The sequence below is a fragment of the Panthera uncia genome (assembly GCF_023721935.1).
Source record: "Panthera uncia isolate 11264 chromosome A1 unlocalized genomic scaffold, Puncia_PCG_1.0 HiC_scaffold_17, whole genome shotgun sequence".
Classification (NCBI taxonomy): domain Eukaryota; kingdom Metazoa; phylum Chordata; class Mammalia; order Carnivora; family Felidae; genus Panthera; species Panthera uncia.
Window position 1 is genome coordinate 85,135,844 of NW_026057577.1, and position 22,908 is coordinate 85,158,751.

Here is a 22,908-nt window from a genome sequence, read left to right on the forward strand (position 1 = left end):
GTTGACACTGCCATTAAAGGACCTCTCAACACAAATGTCCTACTTCAATAATAGGACATGAATCATAAGATAATGCTCCTAATTTTAAAGAACCTGTGTCTCAAGCTAACCGATTTCCTAGTAACCATGTACAGTTACACTATAGCACAACATGTCCCAAATTTGATAGTGCCTTTGGCTTGCTAGTACATTAAAGGATGAGATTGCTAACCACATGTGAATGTAAATGCTGTGTGCTTCCTAGTTTTTAGAAAACGATTTGTACTTTAGGATAGCTACAACTATTTAGTAAAGGGTCTACTGCATTTCGGTTGCGTCTTAATCTACCATCTCCAAAAAACTATGTTGTTATTATCATGTGACAATTGTACTCAGCAAATTCGGCTCTGCTAGTGAGCAAAAGACAAAGAACTCAATCCTGTGTTCTGGCTCTGCATGCCACAGAGCTAGTTAAAGTGCACCATTTGTCAAAGTCAGTGGGAACCTTGTGTCAGAATCAGCTTAAAAGGACATTAAAAGGAGAAATGGGCTCTAGAAGCAGGGAGGGGAAATTTCCTATTGTTATATAGTGTATATAATACACTTCTATACTCTTATATAGTGTATATAATGTGTATATCCTACAGAATTCTTTATTTTTCAGCAGTGTTATAGTAGTACTTGGAAAACAAATTATGCTTTTACTCTGATGCTCATAAGCATATTAAAAACAAAATATGTTGCAGTGACCAAAATATGCTGGCATGGACCTTTCAGCATTATTGGAAGATGAGGGCTGTCTATTATGGTGTGCCAATAACAAAGAAGGGAGAGGGTAGAATACAGATGTATTGTTTATATTCCCTTTTCCTCTCCATTTCCCAGGTCTTCTCGCAGTAGGTGAGAGAGATGGGTATTGAATGGCTAAGTACTCAACTGAACTGGAGGGGCTGGCTTAGACAAAGCTATACTGAAGACACTGGGCTGAAACTGGGGAGCAATGTTCAAACGTGCAATCAAGCACTGAATCAGTTAGCTGAACCAGAAGTTGTAGTAGCACTGTGGCTACACTACCTTTTCTATTCTTTATATGGTGTGGCACTGGGAGGGGGCAAAAGGAGGGACTAAATCTGACAGGCTAAAAGCTGTTCTAAAGCCCTCACAGAATCACAGTTATAGAGCTGAGATAGAACATAGAAAAGATTGAAACAAAGCTCTTTGTTCTCTGTTGAAAAAGGAACAAAGACTTAGTGACTTGTCCCACTCTCAGCAGTTAACATTCTTTTCATGTGTTAACACCTTGCTCCTTCCAGCTCAGTCAGAGCTGTACCAGTGGTAAGCTTCCATTTCCTTGTGGCATGTGTGCACCAAGAGTGGCAAGAACAGATAGGTTCTTAAAGAGAAGCAGAATCAACATTGAAGGTTGCCTCTTCATAACCAGAACACTCATATTGTCAAGATTTCACAGTATCTTTTTTTTTTTGAGCAAAAACACTCAAATCACTCCATTAAGCACAACTAACCACACTGTAAAACAATTATTTAATCAGCATAATCATGCCCTTAGATGAAAATTATTATATTTAACTGCCTAAATTAAAGTGAGTTTCTAAATACAATGTTCAGTGATCATTGTTTACATTTTCATGGCACTCACTAATTTATAAGGCACATCTTCACAACTCCATAGATTAGAGTGAATATGATGATGATGGTGGTGGTGGTGATGGTGTTGATGGTGATGATGTCTTGTTTAAAGATAAGCATTTGGGGGTTTAGAGAGCCCAACGGACCTCGTCTGAATCAGTCAGTTGCTAGCAGGTCTTAACTCTTCATGATCAGTGTTCTTACAGTTGTTCCATATCTTAGATTATATATTTGTTGTCAAAACATTTTTAAACTTAAAAACAAGATCCCTTTTGTTCATGAAGTAATTGGTGTTCCTTAGTAATTATAACCAAAAGGTTCAAATTACTTAGCATATGTCACTCTATGTCAATGATGGAGCAACACTAAAGCTAGAATGATGACATAGATGTGGTTAAATATGTTTCCTTTAATACTTATATTTTACTTGATTTCAGAAAGGGCCCAAGGGAGGCACATGGGTGGCTCAGCTGGATGAGCATCCTGCTCTGGATTTTGGCCCAGGTCATGATGTCTCAGTTCATGAGTTCAAGCCCCATATATGGCCCATGCTGGCAGTGTGGAGCCTGCTTGGGATTCTCTCTCTCTCTCTCTCTCTCTCTCTCTCTCTCTCTCTCCCCCTTCCCAGCTTGCTCTCTCTCTCTCTTAAAGTAAATACATAAACTTTAAACACACACACACACACACACACACACACACACACACACATTTAGAAAGGGCCGAAGGGAAGAGCACCTGGGTGACTCAGTCAGTTTAGTGTCTGACATTTGATTTCAGCTCAGGTCATGATTTCACAGTTCCTGAGATCAAGTCCCACATCAGCCTCTGCACTAACAGTGGGAAGCCTGCTCGGAAGTCTCTTTTTCCCTCTGTCTCTGCCCCTCCTGTGTGAGCATGTACCTGCACACGGACACACACACACATACACACTCTAAATAAATAAACAAACAAACTTTACTCTCTTAAGAAACAAAAACAAATACAAACAAACAAAAATTTAGAAAGGGCCCAAGGGAAGCATGGGAAAATTGTAAGGCAACTCATAACTATTTGAAAAAATAATCTTTCTCAAAAATTTTTAGTGGTTTCAACTTCTCTTATGTTAAACATATTTTTTCCTTTTTAAGAAATTATTAGAAAAACAAATTTTCTGCTTGTAAACTATGCAATAATAAGTCTATACAACAAAAAATAAAATAACAAAAGAATCAAGGTTTTAAAGTGTTCACTGCTTTCTTTTGGAGTATATGTGAGAAAGGGAAATATATTATGAGCCCCAGAGATTGAAGTTTGTCTTTTGACGTACATCAGCCTATAACATATATGAACAAATTATATGGTTCACTGTAGTTCTGTTGGCATAATACATAGTTTATTACAGACCAAGCAATTATATGATTGGGATAGTTTTCTCTAATGTTAATCACTAATATCCGAGTTAGAAATTAAAAGAAAATTTTTCATATTTTCATAGGAATTATTTTATTTCCTCAATTTTGAACCATTTAAAAACATTTCAATTGATTTAAATAGCACTTTAAATGTTATTACATATGAATTACGGCAGCATAAAATACTACAAATGCTCTCATTAATAGCCTGTACTTTATGTACTTTCCTTTTAATGTAAATGTAATATCTTAAAATCCTCATTATAAGTTAATCTAAATTGGGGTGCAATTTCCAATTAAATTGCTGAGATGGAATCTATAAGGAAAAAGGCATTATGACACTACTCTATTTAAAGTAGTGGTGCTGCATATTGATGCCTGCTAATCTTATTAACTACATTTCCCCTGTCCAGGAAATGTGCATTTGGTTTAGTGTTTTTGCTGTTCATTCCTCTCCCCGGCCCCACCTCCAGCTAAACTCATCTTCTGCAATGTTACTGTATTGGCACGCACAATTATTTCATCATATGCTATCTGATTCATTACACACTAGGATATACTCACCATATCCGAATCTATGTTCTTATAGCTTTTCTTGTTTTCAACAGGGTTAAAAATTGATCCAGAAGGGAGTTCTCTTTTACATATTATTTCCATGGTTTTCAGAATGAATTGCATATTTGACAAGATGTTTGGATACTTGTAATATGACCCTCCAGAGAAAGAAAGTGCTATTGTAAGAAAAATAATTTGTGATAATTATGTCATTAATATATTGCATTATGTTTCATTTTGTTTCAGTTACTAAAATATAATGAAACTTAGTATGTAGATGATGAAACTGCTATCCATTTCCGAATCTCCTCAAGATTTCTAATGTTATGTATGACCCCTGGTGGTATAATAGAAAACTGCAAGGTAAATAATTAATACATAACAGTTTATAATTCAGAACAGCAATTGGTATAATGGTTGAGCACCTAATTAAGTACAGTTACTGTACAACAATGCTTTGAAATTTCCAGGTGAAAATAAATACATTTATAACATATACTCTATTCATAATGGATACTTTGAAACTGTAATCCTACAAACAAACCAAGTCATTGCTTTTAACCCTACGTTCTCCAGTTTTATTTCTTTTCAAGATGTTATTGTTGTTGATTTCTTAGAAAATATATTTTAAATACGGCAAAAATTATTATCATTTAACATAACACTATGTTGGTATTTAACAGAACCATATTTATGCTGTTCTTTTTATAAACTTCTGGACAATTTTTGAGTTTCAATCTACTGAGAGTGGAAAAATTAGTAATAACTACTCTTCTACTGGGTGGCTACATAAATAGGAAGCAGTTGCTAATGGCCCCAGGTAGGAATCATTCTATTGTTGAAGACAAAGATGTAGCATATGTAAGGCTCTACTTAACAGTATTTGAGAGCTGGGCAAAATCTGGGGCTTTTATCCTATATGGAACAAAGATGTTGGTTTTCTCAGGATATATCTACAAGAACAAGCTAATGTGATAAATTGACATTTTATGCAAATGATTTTTCAAAATTTATTTGCCACCATCATCTGATTATTTGTTGAGTCACTATGCTGAACACAGTGAGGAGTTGAAAGAGGATTTATAATGTATGAAGAAATCAAAACAAGTGGCACTCTAGCCAGGAATTCTTGCTCTGCTAGTCTACAATCTTACCTTGGTTTTATGCCCTGTCCAAATTGGTAGTAGTGGTGCATACTGGTCACTCTCCAAAGCACTTCCACCATTACCTTCTATTCCCTCCTCCATGACTTTTTCCACAAATATCCCCTTTCTTGTATCTCGAGTCTCTTAATCTCTTACCCTACAACATACTAGTCTTTTCCACTTTTGACTTTATTTTATTTTTTTTTAATTTTTTTTTTTAATGTTTAGTTTTGAGAGAGAGCGAGCACGAGCAGGGGAAGAGCAGAGAGAGAGAGGGAGACACAGAATCGGAAACTGGCTCCAGGCTCTGAGCTGTCAGCACAGAGCCCCACGCGGGGCTCGAACTCACAAACCGTGAGATCATGACCCGAGCTGAAGCTGGACGCTCAACCGACTGAGCCACCCAGGCGCCCTTGACTTTATTTTAAATTCAATCCACTTAAACTAAAAAGTTTATTTAAAATTTTAAAAAAGAAAACCAAAGCAGGGGGCATCACAATCCCGGACTTCAAGCTATACCACAAAGCTGTAATCATCAAGACAGTATGGGACTGGCATAAGAACAGACACTCAGATCAATGGAACAGAATAGAGAACCCAGAAATGGACCCACAAACGTATGGCCAACTAATCTTTGACAAAGCAGGAAAGAATATCCAATGGAATAAAGACAGTCTCTTCAGCAAGCGGTGCTGGGAAAACTGGACAGCGACATGCAGAAGAATGAACCTGGACCACTTTCTTACACCATGCACACAAACTCAAAATGGATGAAAGACCTCAATGTAAGACAGGAAGCCATCAAAATCCTCGAGGAGAAAGCAGGCAAAAACCTCTTTGATTTTGCCCGCAGCAATTTCTTATTCAACACATCTCCAGAGGCAAGGGAAACAAAAGCAAAAATCAACTACTGGGACCTCATCAAAATAAAGAGCTTCTGCACTGCAAAGGAAACAATCAGCAAAACTAAAAGGCAACCGACAGAATGGGAGAAGATATTTGCAAATGACATATCAGATAAAGGGTCAGTATCCAAAATCTATAAAGAACTGCTCAGACTCAACACCCAAAAAACAAATAATCCAGTGAAGAAATGGGCAAAAGACATGAGTAGATACTTCTCCAAAGAAGACATCCAGATGGCCAACCGACACGTGAAAAAATGCTCAACATCACTCATCATCAGGGAAATACAAATCAAAACCACAATGAGATACCACCTTACACCTGTCAGAATGGCTAACATGAACAATTCAGGCAACAACAGATGTAGGCGAGGATGGGGAGAAAGAGGATCTCTTTTGCATTGTTGGTGGGAATGCAAGCTGGTGCAGCCAATCTGGAAAACAGTATGGAGGTTCCTCAGAAAACTAAAACTAGAACTACCCTACAACCCAGCAATTGCACTACTAGGCATTTATCCACGGGATACAGGTGTGCTGTTTGGAAGGGACACATGCACCCCTATGTTTATAGCAGCACTATCAAAAATAGCCAAAGTATGGAAAGAGCCCAAATGTCCATCGATGGATGAATGGATAAAGAAAATGTGGTGTGTATATACAATGGAGTATTACTTGGCAATCAAAAAGAATGAAATCTTGCCATTTGCAACTACGTGGATGGAACTGGAGGGTATTATGCTAAGTGAAATTAGTCAGAGAAAGACAAAAATCATATGACTTCACTCATATGAGGACTTTAAGAGACAAAACAGATGAACATAAGGGAAGGGAAACAAAAATAATATAAAAACAGGGAGGGGGACAAAACATAAGAGACTCATAAATATGGAGAACAAACTTAGGGTTGCTGGAGGGGTGATGGGCTAAATGGGTAAGGGGCATGAAGGAATCTACTCCTGAAATCTTTGTTTCACTATATGCTAACTAATTTGAATGTAAATTTTTAAAAATAAAGTTAAATTATAAAATAAAAAAAATTTTTTAAGTTTTTTGAAAAGATAAATTGATAAGACTCACCAAGGAAAAAAAAAGAGGACTCAAATAAGTAAAATCAGAACTAAAAGTAGATGCTACTATAGAAATGCAAAGGATCCTAAGAGACTACTATGAACAATTATATACCAGCAAGTTAGATAAGGTAGGAGAGATGGATAAATTCCTATGACCATATAACTTACCAAGATTGAATCAAGATGAAAGAGAAAATATAAACAAAGTGATTATTGACAAGGAAATTGAATCAGTAATCAAAAACCTCCCAACAAAGACCAGACAGCTTCACTGATGAATTCTAACAAATATTTAAAAAGAATACAAATCCTTCTCAAACTCTTCCAAAACACATAGAAGAGAAAGGAACTCTTCTAAACTCATTTTACAAGGCCAACATTACCCTACCAAAATCAGACAAGGATGCCACAAGAAAAGAAAATGACAGGCCAATATCCATGATGAACATATATCCACAAATTCTCAAAAAAAATATTAGCAAATCAAATTCATCAATATATTAAAAGGATCACACACCATGATCAAGTGGGATTTATTCCAGAGATACAAAGATGGTACAACATCCTCAGATCAGTCAAAGTGATACACCAGGGTAACAAAATGAAGGCTAAAAATCATATGATCATCTCAATAAATGCAGAAAAATCATTGGACGAAATTCAACATCTATTTATGATTTTAAAAACTCTCAACAAAGCCAGTATAGAGGGAATGTAACTCAACATAATAAAGGCCACATATGACAAGGCCAAAGTTAACATCATATTTATAAAAGGCATCCAAATTGGAAAGGAAGAAGTGAAACTGTCTTTTGACCTTGTTTTTTCATCCAAACTATTGACATATTTCTCTTTCTTTTATAGCTAACTTTTTGTAATAGTTCACTATCTCTGTCTCATGCTTAAACTTTCCCTTCACTCTTTATTTACCTGCAATCTGAATTTTGCTTCCACCTCTCCACTGGGAATGCTCCCAAGATCAACAGTGACTTTATGCTTACAGAAAGCCATCAACTTTCAGACCTCCTACCATTTAATACTTCAATAGCTCTTCATAATGTTGATCTTCTTGAACCTCCCCTCTTTGGATTTCTATGTCATCACTCCCTCTTATTTCCCTTCATTAACATATGTCACCCCAATAATTTATTAAATGTTTATGTTCCCCAAGCCTATTCCTAGAATTAATTTCCCACTACCACCCACCTCCCACCCCCCAGGTTATTTCAGCCTTGTTAACATGGATGACTGTCAAATCATGTACGTTAATATCCAAGAAATAAGTGAATTCCAGATTTCGTTTATTTCCCTTGTTCCAAGTCTATATTTCCAACTGCTCACTGGGTATATACACCTGAGTGACCTTTAAAATTCAATATGTCCAGTGTTTCTCCAAATGTTTTTCAGTTTAGAATACCATTATCTTGACTCTGTCAATATGTAAAATTTAAGATTCCTCCTGAATTTCTCATTTTCCCTTATATATAGTCTGGATCCAATTGATCACCCAACCCACTGTCTTTTTTTCCTAAATATTTTCCAAAACAATTTTACTCTATTTCATTCCCATTTTCAAAGTTCATAATCTTTAACATCTCCTGCCCAACTAATGTCATAGCTAACTGATGTCCTGTATCCACTCTCTCTTTACTCCAGTTCAGCATCTACATTGCCACCAATATTACCTTACTAAAATATAAAATTAACTTTCTTGAAATCTGGAAAGGTAGACATGATTACAGATGAGGAAACTGAGTCACAGACAAGGTCATGTATTTAAGTAGGAAAGTTAAAACCCATGCAATCTGGCCCAGAAGCTGTGTTCTGCAATACTGTACCTATTATCTTTCATGAAGAATAAAATACAGCTTATGTTCTTTATAGTGATAGTCTGAGCTTCTCAAACTATAACATAAAACATTTATTAAGTGTAGAAAATAAAAGATAGTCTACCGTATAAATATGGTTGAAGCCTAAGTAAATGTTGTTTAAAAGTTCCTAGGTGACCATGCAGGAAATATATAAAAAGTCGTAAAAAGACCAAATAGCCAATCTGTCAAAAGAAAAAGAAAAAAGTATTTTTGTGCTGCATCAATAAATGTGTAAAAACTATGAGGAAAATAAACCATTTTATTGTTACATTTGCTTTGATGAAACAATTTCAGACTCACTTGAGATTATGTGCTTTTGAAATAACTTTAAGACATTTATATCAAGATTGAAAGACTGGTTCAGCCAAAAACCTTTTATAAATCGTCTCTACATTATATATATGACCAGTACCGACTGCTATTCTGTTCTATGTCCTATAGAACAGTATTTTTCAAATCACAAGTCATGCCCCTTAACTGAGTCATGAAATCAACTGAGAGGGGATTTTTAAACAAAATAGAAGAGAAGAGAAAATATCATAGTACATTGCACAGTTCAGTATATAAATCAGTGAGTATTACGTGTGTGCTGGATTGCAATGCAGAAGACATTTCTTCCCATGAGTCTCAGCCAAAACAGTTTTAAACACATTTCTTTAGATAATTTTGAGAAATGTTCTGCTGGTGCATACTATGCTACACTAAGATCCCAATTCCCCTATGAAGAAAAAGTCACTGATGAATAAACACTGCCCTCTTACCTCCATCAAGTTTCCTGTAGAGCAAGTTTGTTTGACATTGAATATGGAAAATGGAATATCTGCAAAAATATATGATATGCAAGTTTTCACAGAAAATGAGAGAAAACCCCCACAAACGATAGAAATAAAAGGAACACAAATTCGTTAACTGCTAAATCAAAAGATTTGGGGGAAAAAAACAAATAAAACAGTATCACTGTCAAGATATAGATAGTCCAAATCAAATCCTCTTAATAGTGATGCAGGCTAGTGTCAGATCCACATGTAAAAAAATAATAATAAAGTAAAAAGGATGAATCTACCCAGTGGCAGTGATTCAACCAAGACAATTTAACAAGTAAGTGGCAACACTGGGTTTTGAACCCAAGACTATGTGTTGCACCAAAAGTCATGAACTTTCTGTTACAGCTGTGATTTCCAAATACTTTTATCACAAAATTCTATTGATAAAATAAATTCTGAGAATGCACCATCAGTATTTATATATGTATCTATAAATTATGAACATGCACCATCTATAGACTTAAAGAAATAAAAAGAAAATGTGTATAAAGCATACCCAAGGAATCTCTTCATATAGACCACTTTGATATAGTACTGTACTTCTCTAAGAGATTGAAGTTAGATGTGAAGTGGAAACTGTCAAATCATTTAAAAGAATATTGCAGCATTCTAAGTGGGAGTATTAAAATCAAAATACCTATTGTTATAGACATTGAATGAAAAAATAATAAGAAGGAGAATAATTTGCAAGGAATTAGAGATGGATATTGAAAGGAAAATTAATGTTCAAAAATTTCATGTTGGAGAAAATCGAAAAATTCATGAAAAACAGATCAGTTTGAATAATCACTGTATTATACCCCAATTTGGTCATGAGTTTCACCTGACCCTGGGCTATCCCTAGTAATAACTATGCTTGGCAAAATGATTTGAAAAGCTTTCATCTATAATATTATGAAAGGCTAAATTTTTATTTAAAAATCTGCCTTTCTATACATCTAGAATATTCTGGGACCTTCTGTGCATCTTTCCTCATGTCTCATTTGTGTACATATTCTTTCTGTAGCTTGACAGCTTGAACTTTGCCTCCTAGGCTGAATCTCTCTGCTTGTCATTTTTCTCATTCCTAGCCCTCCCATCTTTCCTTCCTTTATTCTTTATTCCCCTTCTTTCCTTCTCTTTCCATCACTTCTTCTCTTCATTACTCTGATTCTGTTATCTAACTACAAAATAGGAATACTGAATAATATTTATTATGTGTTATATTTTAATAGTTGGTTATGTGTTCCATGTTTTTTATAGCAGGTTGAAGAACACTTTATATTTATGTCTAAACTATATTAAACTATTGTTCCTTATATGTTATTCTCCACACTTCAGTGGTAGACTTTGATACTTCAGATGATTCTACACACATAGATGAATAACAAGGAAAGAATGCACACAAAATCTGAAAGCAAATAATATTATGGTATCAAATATTTCTGGTACTTCCCAACACTGGGCCAAATATTACTGAACAATAAAATGGTGCATATGAAGGTGGGTGATACTTTCCTGGCAATACCTTTCAGTATAGCATACTGTCAAAGAGAAGAGATCAAAAGAGAGGTTTCCAACTGACTGTCAGATATATAATGAAAATTCTACAAAGGGAGAGGAGTATATCTGAAATGGCTTCTTGCCTGAAATCAAAGGTATTTATGGAGCATGCGCATTTCCACTATCTCATTTATATTATCTAGAAGAATAAGGAGTAAGCTTTAAAATTAGCAAATCTGAGAGGCAAGGTAAATGTATAGCATTATGACTGACACTCCAATGGACTCTGGGGTTCAAAACCTTCTCTGCTGAGACCTTGAATAATTCACTTAGACTCTCTATGCCACAGTCTGTAAAATAATGGCTAACAATAGCATCTATCTTCTAAAATTGTTTTAAAGATTAAATAAGTTAATATGTCTAATACATCTGAAGTGCTGATCATTGTTCAAGTTCTGTGCAAGTGTTCACAGCTGCTTTATGAACCTGTGCAAATTGTCTAAACTGTCAGATGAGAAGATATAGGAATCTTTTAAAAATTAAATGACATAGTATATATAAATTATAAGCAATTTGTACAATGGCTAAAACTTTATTTTATAGTCATTTATTGCTAGCAGAAATATAAAAGGCAACGAACAGAATATGTCCCTAAAGGGGATGAGAAGAAAAAGGAAGAAAAGCCAGACTTGCTCTATGTTTCTCCTTCCATTCTTTTTCCATTATAAAATATGTACAGATTTAGATATCTTTTTAAATCTCTTCAATAATTATATAATCTTTTCTATATCTCCATAATGGACAGTTTTGGGAACAGAGGAAAAAGAAAGAAGATAAAGTCATCATAATATTACCACCCAAAGACAGCCATTGGTAAAATCTTGTCTCTCTTCTCCCAGCCCTTCTATGCAAAGCTTCGATTCTTTGCACATCCAATTTCTATTATGTGTTCTCTGAATCTCGCCTGGTCTCTTTAAGTCTTTTACCCCCAAACATGTCTGAGAGGATCTAGGTTTGATTTCTAAGGACTGAAACATCATATCTTCCAAAAATGCCCTGGCTAATTCATTAATATTTTCATGGTTGATTTCTACAGCTCACAGTCAAAACTGAATAAGAAATTATTTTTGCAATAAGTAATAATAATTTTTGCAAGTAATTCTTAAAATGTCATATTTTAAGAGTATGTATTTATTAAGAATTTTTTCTCCCAGAGGCGCCAGGGTGGCTTAGTCGGTTAAGCGTCCGACTATGGCTCAGGTCATGATCTCACAGCCGGTGAGTTCGAGCCCCACATCAGGCTCTGTGCTGACAGCTCAGAGCCTGGATCCTGCTTCAGATTCTGTGTCTGCCCCTCCTATGCTCATGTTCTGTCTTTCTCTGTCTCTCAATAATAAATAAACTTCAAAAATTAAAAAAAATAATTTTTTCTCCTAGTTTTTATCTTCTTTGCAATAAAACTACCAGTTAAGCTAAGTGTTTTTGACTAATAAATTTTACAACAGGCAACCAGCATCATCACAGGGAGTAGACCCGTATGACATCCAGGACCTTATGAAACATGAACCACATGAAGATAGTTTCCCATCTGATGGCTCTAAATGACACAGAATACTGAGAGAACAATTCACCTTCTCAAATTGGGCAACTATTTAAGGTTGTCAACATTTTAAAATGGAAAGAGGTATTTAAAAATTCTTAAAATAGAAAGGAAAAATGCTATATATATTTAGACATAAATTAAACTTGATTTTAATTATTATTTTCTTACATAGTTGGTGAACTTATATGTCCTCAAACTATCTCCATTTGGATATCAAGTAATAATGTATTATCCACATTTAGAAAAGATTAAAATAAATTAACAAACAAAAGAATATTCCATAATGAAACCAAATGGCCTGTTTAGGTCCTAAAACAGGTGTCATGTGACCTCATGCAGTATGTGTAGCAATTAAAACACATTAAAAATATTTTAAAACATACCTTTGCCAGCTTTATTTCAATTGAATATAAGTATGCCTTTTGGAATGCATCACAACAGAGTCTATATAAAACTGATTCCGCAACAAAAAATAACGCAGGCAGATGATCATAATCAAAGGAAGCATGGTCCAGGGAAGCATAAAGCATATTTAAAGCTTCTGAAATATTAAAAGGTGGAAACATCATAATTCATAAGTAATGCTGTTTGCATGCTACAATTAAGTCTTACAATTAACTATTTGCTGTCACCAAAGCCAGATTGTGGTTTTAAAATATTTACAAATTCTTTGACACCCCTCCCATCAAGAGTTGAAGTCTACACCCCTTTCCCCTTTTCACCCCTTTTATTTCATTTATTGAACCTGAGTAGGTCTTGTGACTGCTTCAACCAATAGAATGCAGCAGAAGTGACACTGCATGATATTCAAACCGAGATCAGAAAAGGCAATACAGCTGCCACTCTGATCTCTTTCTCAAGATGCTAGCTTTTGAACCCTAAGCAGCCACGTAGGAAGTCTTAATTACTCAGAAGTCACTAAGCTAGAGAGACTACAGAGATAGAGATAGAAGAGAGACAGAGAAATGCCCAAGGAGCTCCAGCTGTTCCAGCCAACACAAAGTAGATCGCCAGGCCACAGAAATAATGGTGGAGAAATGGGACAGAACTGGATAACAGAAGACAGTGCTAAAGATAAGTACTATAAAGAGTGAAAAACTAGAAAATCAAGGCAGAGGAAGTAAGACCCAGGGGAGATGAGTGAGGAAGAATATCAAGCTAAGGCCCCAGAGAAATTACACCTCAAATTATTACAAAGATTTTGAAGAGCTGTCATGTAAATATCTGAAAAGAACAGCAAATGCAGGGACTTGAGGAAGAAAAAGCCCTGACACATCCAAGGAATAAGAAGGAGAACAGTACAGCTGGAGCAGAATGAATAAGTAGGGAAGGCAGCCAGGAGCCAGAGCATAACGAACCTTGTAGTTGGGGCTTATTTTAAGTGTAATCAAAAGGCACTAGAAATGATTTCAGCTTTGGAATGGTCACCGCTGCATGGAAAGTGGACGGACTATAGAATGAGGAGCAGACAAGAGACAAGACAGGTGTGGAGGGTTTTCGGCTGTGGAGCTGGTAAGACAAATTCATACTTAGGTTTTTTATTTGGAGTTCAATATCTTGATGAGTGAAAAAGCTTTTGACTGTGTGTAACAGGAAATATAAAGACGTGTCTTCAAAATAAGTATGTTCATTATTTCCCAAGATCGTAGTTGGAAATACTGTAGGGCTGGCTCATCTAACTGCCCTGGGTATGTATTTTTCTTTCACCTTCCAGTTTCTCTGATATACATGCTAACTGTGATGACCACACAAGCTCCATGCATTATTTTCTTACCAACTCATTTACAGAGGAATCAAAAGGTACAAGAAGGGAAGAAGTGCTTTCTCCCCAGGCATATTTTTCAAAAGCAATTCAACAAAAAGTACTCCAAATAGACCTATTTTTTATATCTCTGGTCAGGACCAGGTCACGTGACCACTCCTAATCAGGTCATGTAATCACTTGGAAGCAAAAGAGAATGGCCATGATTAGTTTAGATCAACTATGACCTCCCCCAGATGCCCAGGCTGGGAAGCGCCAGTCTTCTGAATCACGTGACTGAAGGATACCTGAACAAAACAGGTTCAATGGACAAAGAAAAGCAAGCAGCTGCTGGTTGCTGATAAGCTAGGGTTGTTTACTTCAATATCATTTAAAAATTTAGTATAGGTCAGGCTGTGGATAGCACTGTGATGAAGTGCCATATAGGTAGGTTAAATACAAAATTGTTCTTACTCTTCCTGTTGCTTGAAAAGTCCCGATAGCACTACAAAACCCAATTTACATAGGAAAATACTCTCTGACCTCATATGGTTAACATTTCAAAACTCATTGTAAAAGGCATACACATAAAATTTAGGATAACGATAGGAGGAATTTTACCTCCTTAAAAATAGTGTTTTTTAATTTCTTTTTTAGATTGGTTGGAGGATGGTTTAAAAGGAGACATATAAATGAGAAGTGATAAATGAAAAGGTAATGAGTAAAATGGCTGTTTAAAATAAGTGAAAAACAAACAACCATTTGGCTAACGTCTTATGAGTAAGAACTATAAAAGTCCAAAACAAGTTTCTCTATAGTGCCTATTGTAATTCAAAATCACTAAATGACATTTTATATTACTTTTTAATTAGCCAGAGCAAAAGTTTCTAAAACACTTTTGTAAATAAAATGTTGAACAAATTCATGAATTCAAAATTACAAAAGGAGCTTTCCTAATGAAACATCACCAGATATTTTGATACAGAAAGGCAAATTTTCCTTGGCTCCTGCATAGTTTTCAAATGTTAAAGTTCACAAATTATACCTTCTCTGCTAATCTAGAAAACACCTGAGGTAACTAAAAATAGCTTAGTTAGAGCACATACCATCTTGGATTTCTCCTTTGCATTGAGCCAGATATATTACTTCCGTCCATGCAGTAGGAAGATGAACATGCTTCCCAGAGCCCAAGGTTTTGAGACCCAGTTTTCTCTGTTATGGGAAAGCATGAAAAAAGGCAAACCAAAATATACAGCTTCTTACAAATTTATGTGTTTATTTAATTATACTCTGAAGGTCACTCTAGGAGGCTATGCTCTACAACCAGAGATGTATAAAACTTTTTGTTTTGCTTTTCTTATTTTTACTTTTTGACATTTTCTGTAAATTGTTATTAATGCTAAAATGTAAGGAACGTTTGCTAATATTCTCACTTATGTCATTGGTTATTTGCTAGAAATAATTCTTTTATTCTGTACTTTCTAAGGATTACTTCTATCTCATTTCCCCACCAAGAGAAAGCATCTCCAATTCTAGAAGGAAAAGTATATTGAACAAATGCAGTTCGACAGAAAGTAGTTTGAAGCCAGTTTGCTGGAAAACCCTGGCTACTTCACTGTGAATGGACTGAAATTAATGAACATGAGATATATACCAAGATGACCAGTCTTTTCTTAATGGTCCCACTCCTAGGACTGCCCTGGGGAGCAGCTGGCCAATTGGAGAGAAGCTCACAGATGAATGTATCTGCTAGCACCTCTTGGCATGAAGTACATTATTTTTCTAATCAACTTTTTTCAAAATTTTAAAAAATATGAGCAACAGTGAACTGAAATACTGAGAAATAACAACCACCACCACAACAAAAAAGATGGCTTAATTTATGCTTCAGTTTTGTGCAACTTTTAGTGCATGAATTTTTTTTGTATTAAAGCAAAATCATAGGTATATTAGTTTCTTCCAAACAAACTGGATCTAATGTAAGAAAAGTAAAACAAAGACTTATTTCACTTCTTGTTCTGTTTTGATATATGTTTGAAAATCTGGAAATTAATGGCACACTCTTAAAGAATCTCTTTTCTACAAGTTAGGTGAATAATTTGTTACACAGAAAGAATAGAGTATTCTGAATAGTTTGTTACACAGAAAGAATAGAGTATTCTGGGCATGTATAGTGAAGGTTTAGGAAATCTTCTTCTTTGGGACACTTCATATCTCAGTCAACCTTTTTTTTAGAAAAAAGTGGAATTTTCATAATCAAAAATTTATTCTCCAGCCTTTCATACTTTGTGGCGAGCCCTTGGTCAAGTGTCAACAGCTACATTTCCCTTTAACTTATGGATAATCTCCACCTAAAAATCTATTTGACATTGAATTATTTGGCTATAAGCTTTAACTTTATTTTGCATTAGTATCTTTAACTATGCTTACTTATAACTTTAAAAAAGTATTTCTTATTTTTCCTTTCAGTATTTTGGAACATGTAACCACCCACCAACTAGAACAGAAAGTCCATATATTAAGTAATCAAAGAGTGTACTATTACCTTACATCTGAGGATATTTTTTCTAGCTAGGTCCAACAATTCTTCCTTCTCTTTTGGATTTTTTGTTTCATTGAATCTCAAGATGAATTCTTTTGTGATTGAAAATGATGGCCTAAACCAAACAAATCAATAATTATAGCTAACGGTTCCAAATTTTAATTTGGGACTACCAGGGACTGGGTGTAACACTTTTCTTTTAAAAAAGTACTTTACCTTAATAAAAATGTTTCATACACACATATAGAAATCAGTGAAATAAAAAGAAAATATGTGTACAGACCTCCTAGACTGATCTAATCATGATCTTAGATTGAGAAACAGAATTCTCATAATGTCAAAGAATTTTGTAGTCTCTGAAAAAAAAAAGTTTCTGAAATGGTTGCCAGAAGTCTTGTTGGTATATGCCTTCTTCATAGGTAAAACTCAGCACAGCTCCAGTTATGTTGAAGACTAGTTTATCTCCTCACATATATCAGTGTAGGTTCAATTTAAGCTAAACCTTTATTCCCTCCATACAAGTGGAATCAGTCCAACTGTGGCTGCGGTAAAATGAGCGAGGGAGGAAAGATGTATGTGGTAAGGTCAGAGAGGTGACAAGTAGCCAGATTAACTCTGGATGAGATGGGAAGTTATTGCAGGGTTTTGATTAGAGGAGTGGCATGATTTAACTTAAGTTTTAATAGGATCATTCCAATGTCATATTGAGAGCTGGAGTGTGGAAAGGTGGGAGGTAGCCAGGGAGGAGGCACATGCATACTTAGGTGAGAGATAACAGTGGCTTAGATCAGATTAGAGCAATGTCGGTAAAGAGAAAAGTTTGGATGATGGGTATATTTTGACATTAGTTCCAACAAGACTGCCTGAAGAATTAGAAATTAGGCATGAGAGGAAAAAAAAGAATTCATGATTGAACTGAATAACTGGAAGAATGGAACTGCAATTTTCTGAGATGGGGAAGATTGCTGGAGAAGCAGGTTTGGGGTGAGGGCAGAGAATAAATTCAATACTGGACATATCGTGTTCGAGATGACCATAGCCATCCAGGTGGGGACATGGAACAGGCAATCAGACAATCAGACATAGGAGTTCAAATTTCAGGTGAAAACTTCAGGCGAGATACATCAATTTTGGAGTCATTACTGAGTCATTAAATACACATATGGTATTTAAGGTCTTGCCAATGAAAAGGAACCCCTGTGGGAGTGCGTAGAGAATAGATGAGCATTTCAAAGAGAAGTGGGAAAAATAAGTTGAGGGTGTATGCAAAAGAATGAGGAGAGTGATTATAATGATATACCATAAGATTTAAGATGAGCATGGGATCAAAAGTGATATCAGAAATGATGAATAGCTGATAGAATCAATGAGTTCTTTATTTGTGTGACCAAATAACTGTTAGAGTCATGACATTAGAAGGAGTGATCTGGAAGAAAAAAAAAACACATTTTTCAAGAACTACCATGTTCAGAATTTCGTGAAATAGTTGCTTTGTGGTCACAGGCCTTTTCAGGAGACAGACATATGTAAAAGTAAAGACAGTGCCTTATGATCACAGGATGAGGAGAGGTAAGGGCATGGTGTCCTATAAACCAGAACCAAATATAGATATCCCAGTGAAGAACAACTAATGAAATAACCAACTCTTTAACTGCCATCCTAAAATGTGCATTTATTCAGTCATTCATTCAGTAGGCATTTAGTGACCATCTCCTGTTAATCTTGGAAGTGGGGATACAACGATGGAATAAAAAGCCCTGCCTTCAAGGAGCTTACAGTAAAATAGAGGAAGAGTTCAGGTTTAGCACTCTGGTAGCATTGGCATTCTGAAATGAGTAACTCCCATTCTTGATTTTGTGTTCTCTATTTCACTCTCCACCTCGGAGACAATCTGCTTAGATAAATACAGTGAAGGTTGGCTGAAAACTCTTTCTCAATAGTCATCCAGGATGACATATCTTTGATCCACATGAAGACTCCAAAATAGCTTTAATCTTCACATGTGTACTAAGTGCTATGGGAATTTCAAGAAGGTATCCCCTTTATGCAGTTAATTTTTTATAAATTTCATTAGAAATTATATTTTTTAAAATATGAACATATCAGTGCTTTTCATAACAAACCAAACATGAAGGGATGCATAAGAAAAAGTTAACACACTTAGACTCCCAACATTACTGCCTCCAGTCATACCCATCAGAAATAGCCAAGATCAATGGTTTAGTGCGTATCCTTGCATACCTTTCTCAATGTTCACAAACATAAACAGACCTATAAATAATTATATTTAAATAAATGGAACCAGGGGCGCCTGGGTGGCTCAGTCGGTTAAACGGCCGACTTCGGCTCAGGTCATGATCTCGCGGTCCGTGGGTTTGAGCCCCACGTCAGGCTCTGTGCTGATGGCTCAGAGCCTGGAGCCTGTTTCAGATTTTGTGTCTCCCTCTCTCTCTGACCCTCCCCCGTTCATGCTCTGTCTCTCTCTGTCTCAAAAATAAATAAACATTAAAAAAAATTTTTTTAAATAAATAAATAAATGGAACCATGTATATAGCACTGTAGCATTCTTTCTTCATTAAATTTATTAGACATGCCTCAAGTTCAAATGATGCTAATATGCAGTAATATGGATATACACAAATGCAACAATTCCTTTATTGATTGACATCTCCCATTACTTCCTGTATAATTTTGTCCACCCAAACTGATGCCATAATTTTATTTTTTTAAATTTTTTTATATTTTTATTTGAGAGACAGAGAGAGACACAGCACAAGTGGGGAGGGGCTGAGAAAGAAGGAGACACAGAATCTGAAGCAGGCTCCAGGCTCTGAGCTGTCAGCACAGAGCCCAACATGGGGCTCAAACTCACAAACCATGAGATCATGACCTAAACCAAAGTCAGATGCTTAAGGGACTGAGTAACCCAGGCACCCCTGATGCCATAATTTAAAAAAATCCTTGTACATGGCCTGATATTTAACAGGTACACACTATTCTAATTTATCTATCCCCATACTATATGTAAGTGATGAATCACTGGGTTCTATACTTGAAACCAACACTATATTGTATGTTAACAACTGAAATTTGAGTAAATAAATTTAAAAAAGAAAAGAGTAAATATAGGCATTTGAAAATAAAATATGCTTTAGCTTCCCACACTCCAGCTTCTTCCCACATTCTAATTTCTTCAAAGATAAATGTAATCTATTATAAGTATATAAGTGCAGTCGTATGCAAAGGAAGTAAATAAAGATCATTCTAATTTTACATATACAGAAAATATACTTGGCATGAATACCCTACCTAAACTATTTATGTTACCTGTGAATTCAGAATTATTTTAGCTGACAATTCATTTGTTCAGTAAATATTTAAGGGAAGTCTCCTACATACAAAGTATTTTGCTATATACAGTGAGGGCTAGAAGAGGAATCAGACTTGGCCTCAGAAAGTTCCCAATGTGGGAAAGAAGTGAGATGCAACAAAAAGATGTACTAAGAAAAATAAATAAAGGAGGGGCACCTGGGTGGCTCAGTTGGTTAAGCATCCAACTTTGGCTCATGATCTCACAGTTCGTGAGTTTGAGCCCTGCATCAGGCTCTCTGTTGTCAGTGCAGAGACTGCTTCGGATCCTCTGTCTCCCCCCGCCCCTCCACCGTCTCTTTGCCCCTCCCCTGCTTGCATTCTCTCCCTCCCTCTCTCTCTCTCTTCCCCCCCTCTCAAAAATAAACATTAAAAAAAAAAAAGGAAATGAAATCCTGTGAGAGTTTAGAAGTAGAAATAAATTCCTAGTCCTGTAATCTTGGTTTAATCACTTAATCTGTGTGAACTATCATTTTTCATCTGTGGAAATGAGGACATCTTGTAGAATTTTTAAAAGTATCATTGCAGTCTGGTTCCCAGTATATATCAAGTGCTGGATAACTGTTAGTTATAAGCATTACCGTTTTGGGTTAAAGATCCAGAAAAAGCTTCTTTGCAGAAATGGCACTTAAACTGTAACTTGAATACAAAGGAACTGGAATGTGACAGAATAGCAGCTGTCCTTTCAAAATTCTTTATCTGACTTTTCTTTGGCACATGATCACCTAGCTACTCTATACTTCCCAGTCTTTCTGGCAGCTAGATGTGGGCATATGGCCAAGCTAATGGGATGTGAGCAAATGTAATATATGCAAATTTCAGGTCACCTCTAACTTGAAGGCACACCATTTTCTCTAGAATTATACCTTTTTTCCCTCTGGTGGACTGGAACACAAATATAGCGCTGAATCAGCTTTGATTAGGCAGATGAGTACAACACCCTGTGAGATAATGAGGGTCCTGAGTTTTCTCACTAAAAGCAGGGCTGTCCTGTCAGCCTAGACCCACTGACTTTTTATGTCAGATAAATACATTTCTATCTTACCTGAGCCACTGAAATTAGTGGCCTCTTTCTATAATTGTTTCCAATTTACCCTAACTATTGCAAATGGGAACAAAGAGAAAAAATAAAGAATTTAACCCAGCATAAACAGACAGAATGCTTAAAATCAAGGTAGGAAATGAAGATGGAAATTCTGGGTTGAGGACAAACATAAATGGCATTGAAAGGTGGTCTGTGGCAGAGATTTATAGCTTCCTACATTGGTGTCTGTTCTCATTTTCTTACAAAAAGATTCTTTCTTGCAGTTAGATATGCCTGTGTGTCTATGTTTCAGCCAGTAAAATGTAAGTAAAATTCAGATAGTAGTTCTGGGAAGTTTACTAAAAAGGGGGAACAGACCCTTCTGCCCTTTATCCTGCTGCATGAAGCATGACTGTGATAAGTGGAGCTTCAGCAGCCACGATAAACCCATGAGATGGCCTTATGTGTAAGCCATGTGCGGCAGAGCAGACGGATGGAACCTAGGTTCCAGATCACCATACCAGCTCTGGACTGACTACATTCAGAGAAATAAATTTTATTTTTATTTAAATGGCATTGCTATTTATGATATTCTTAGTTGCAGTGGGCACTAATTCTACGTTACGCACAGGTTTTTAAGTTTTATTTAATAAATAAAAAGGAACTGTTGTGCAGAAGAATTATGAGATTACACTGTACTTTAGGATGTCTAAACTCAAAGTCATATGTTGAATAGTTTTAAATGAGGAGTCACTGTTGGGAAGCCACTCAGCAACTATTTCAACAATGTAGGTAAGAAGTAAAAAAGGTCTGAACTACAGTTTGGGCAATACAAACGAGGAAGAGTAAATGAATATGAAAGAGGGCTTGATGACTAATAGGATGTGAGAAGAATTGTGAGAGTGGAGGTAAGATAATCTCAAGGCTTTGAGCCTACACAATCAGTAGTAGAGAGCTGACATTAGGACAATAAGCTGGAGGAATAAGGGTAGATGATCTGTGCGGTTCCGGACAACTGATTATGATTTACCTGTGAGGCATCCAAGTGGAGAGGTCTATGATCCAGACTTGTGAGGCAGGTATCAGGAAGTGGATAGGATATGGAAATGAAGATTTCAGATTCAACTACTATCACTGATATTCAAAGCCACAAAATTTCAAGAGGAAGAGTACTGAGGAAAAAAAAAGAGTCTAGGGAGATCTTTGGACAAATTCCATAGTTAGAGGCAAGAAGAAAAGAAGAGACAGTGAATATAATAAAAGGAGATTCAGGGGAGCACTACAATGGAATTCAAATATGTGTATAATTTGGGGTATAAATTCCTGCTCTGAGAATTTGTCCATTACTTATAGTCCCTACTGAATCAGTAGGTCCAGCTTCTATATTAGTATCATATGATCCTACCTCCCTGACTGTAGCTGATTGGGTCACATCACCTGTCTGAATCAAGTTAGGCCACTCTAATCCTCTCTACAGGGATTTTAAATAATTACCTGATACTTTAATTAGTTGATGTTAGAGCGGAACAGAAATGTTAGAGTCTTGTAGAGCCAAGAGGTGACTTTTGCTGAGAGGCCATTCAAGACAACAAAGCACCCCAAAACAGAAAGCTACTTGCTCACCATTGGAGCACCCAATCAATGTTTGTTAGATTATTTACTAATGTATAGCCAGAGCCGCTATCTTTTTCATGTTTCTAGTCTAGTATAGATGCAGACTACATCTGTCAAGTTGACCATTTTATCTCTTGTATCAATTA

The 22,908-nt window shown here is 35.9% G+C and overlaps 1 protein-coding gene across 6 annotated transcripts in view; it reads right to left on the bottom strand.

Annotated features, from left to right (window-relative positions):
• The window catches only part of TMEM232 (transmembrane protein 232), a 211,669-nt gene that overhangs the window by 159,735 nt on the left and 29,026 nt on the right, over window positions 1–22,908 (bottom strand). For 5 of the 6 annotated variants that reach the window (XM_049647699.1, XM_049647700.1, XM_049647703.1 and 2 more), the window contains 5 exons: window positions 16,759–16,870; window positions 15,320–15,425; window positions 12,856–13,013; window positions 8,646–8,745; window positions 3,582–3,748 (listed from right to left, as the gene is read on the bottom strand). In XM_049647699.1, coding sequence (XP_049503656.1) covers window positions 3,582–3,748; window positions 8,646–8,745; window positions 12,856–13,013; window positions 15,320–15,425; window positions 16,759–16,870 — 643 coding nt within the window. The remainder of the gene's footprint in view (window positions 1–3,581; window positions 3,749–8,645; window positions 8,746–12,855; window positions 13,014–15,319; window positions 15,426–16,758; window positions 16,871–22,908) is intronic. The other variant, XM_049647704.1, reaches the window with a different exon arrangement.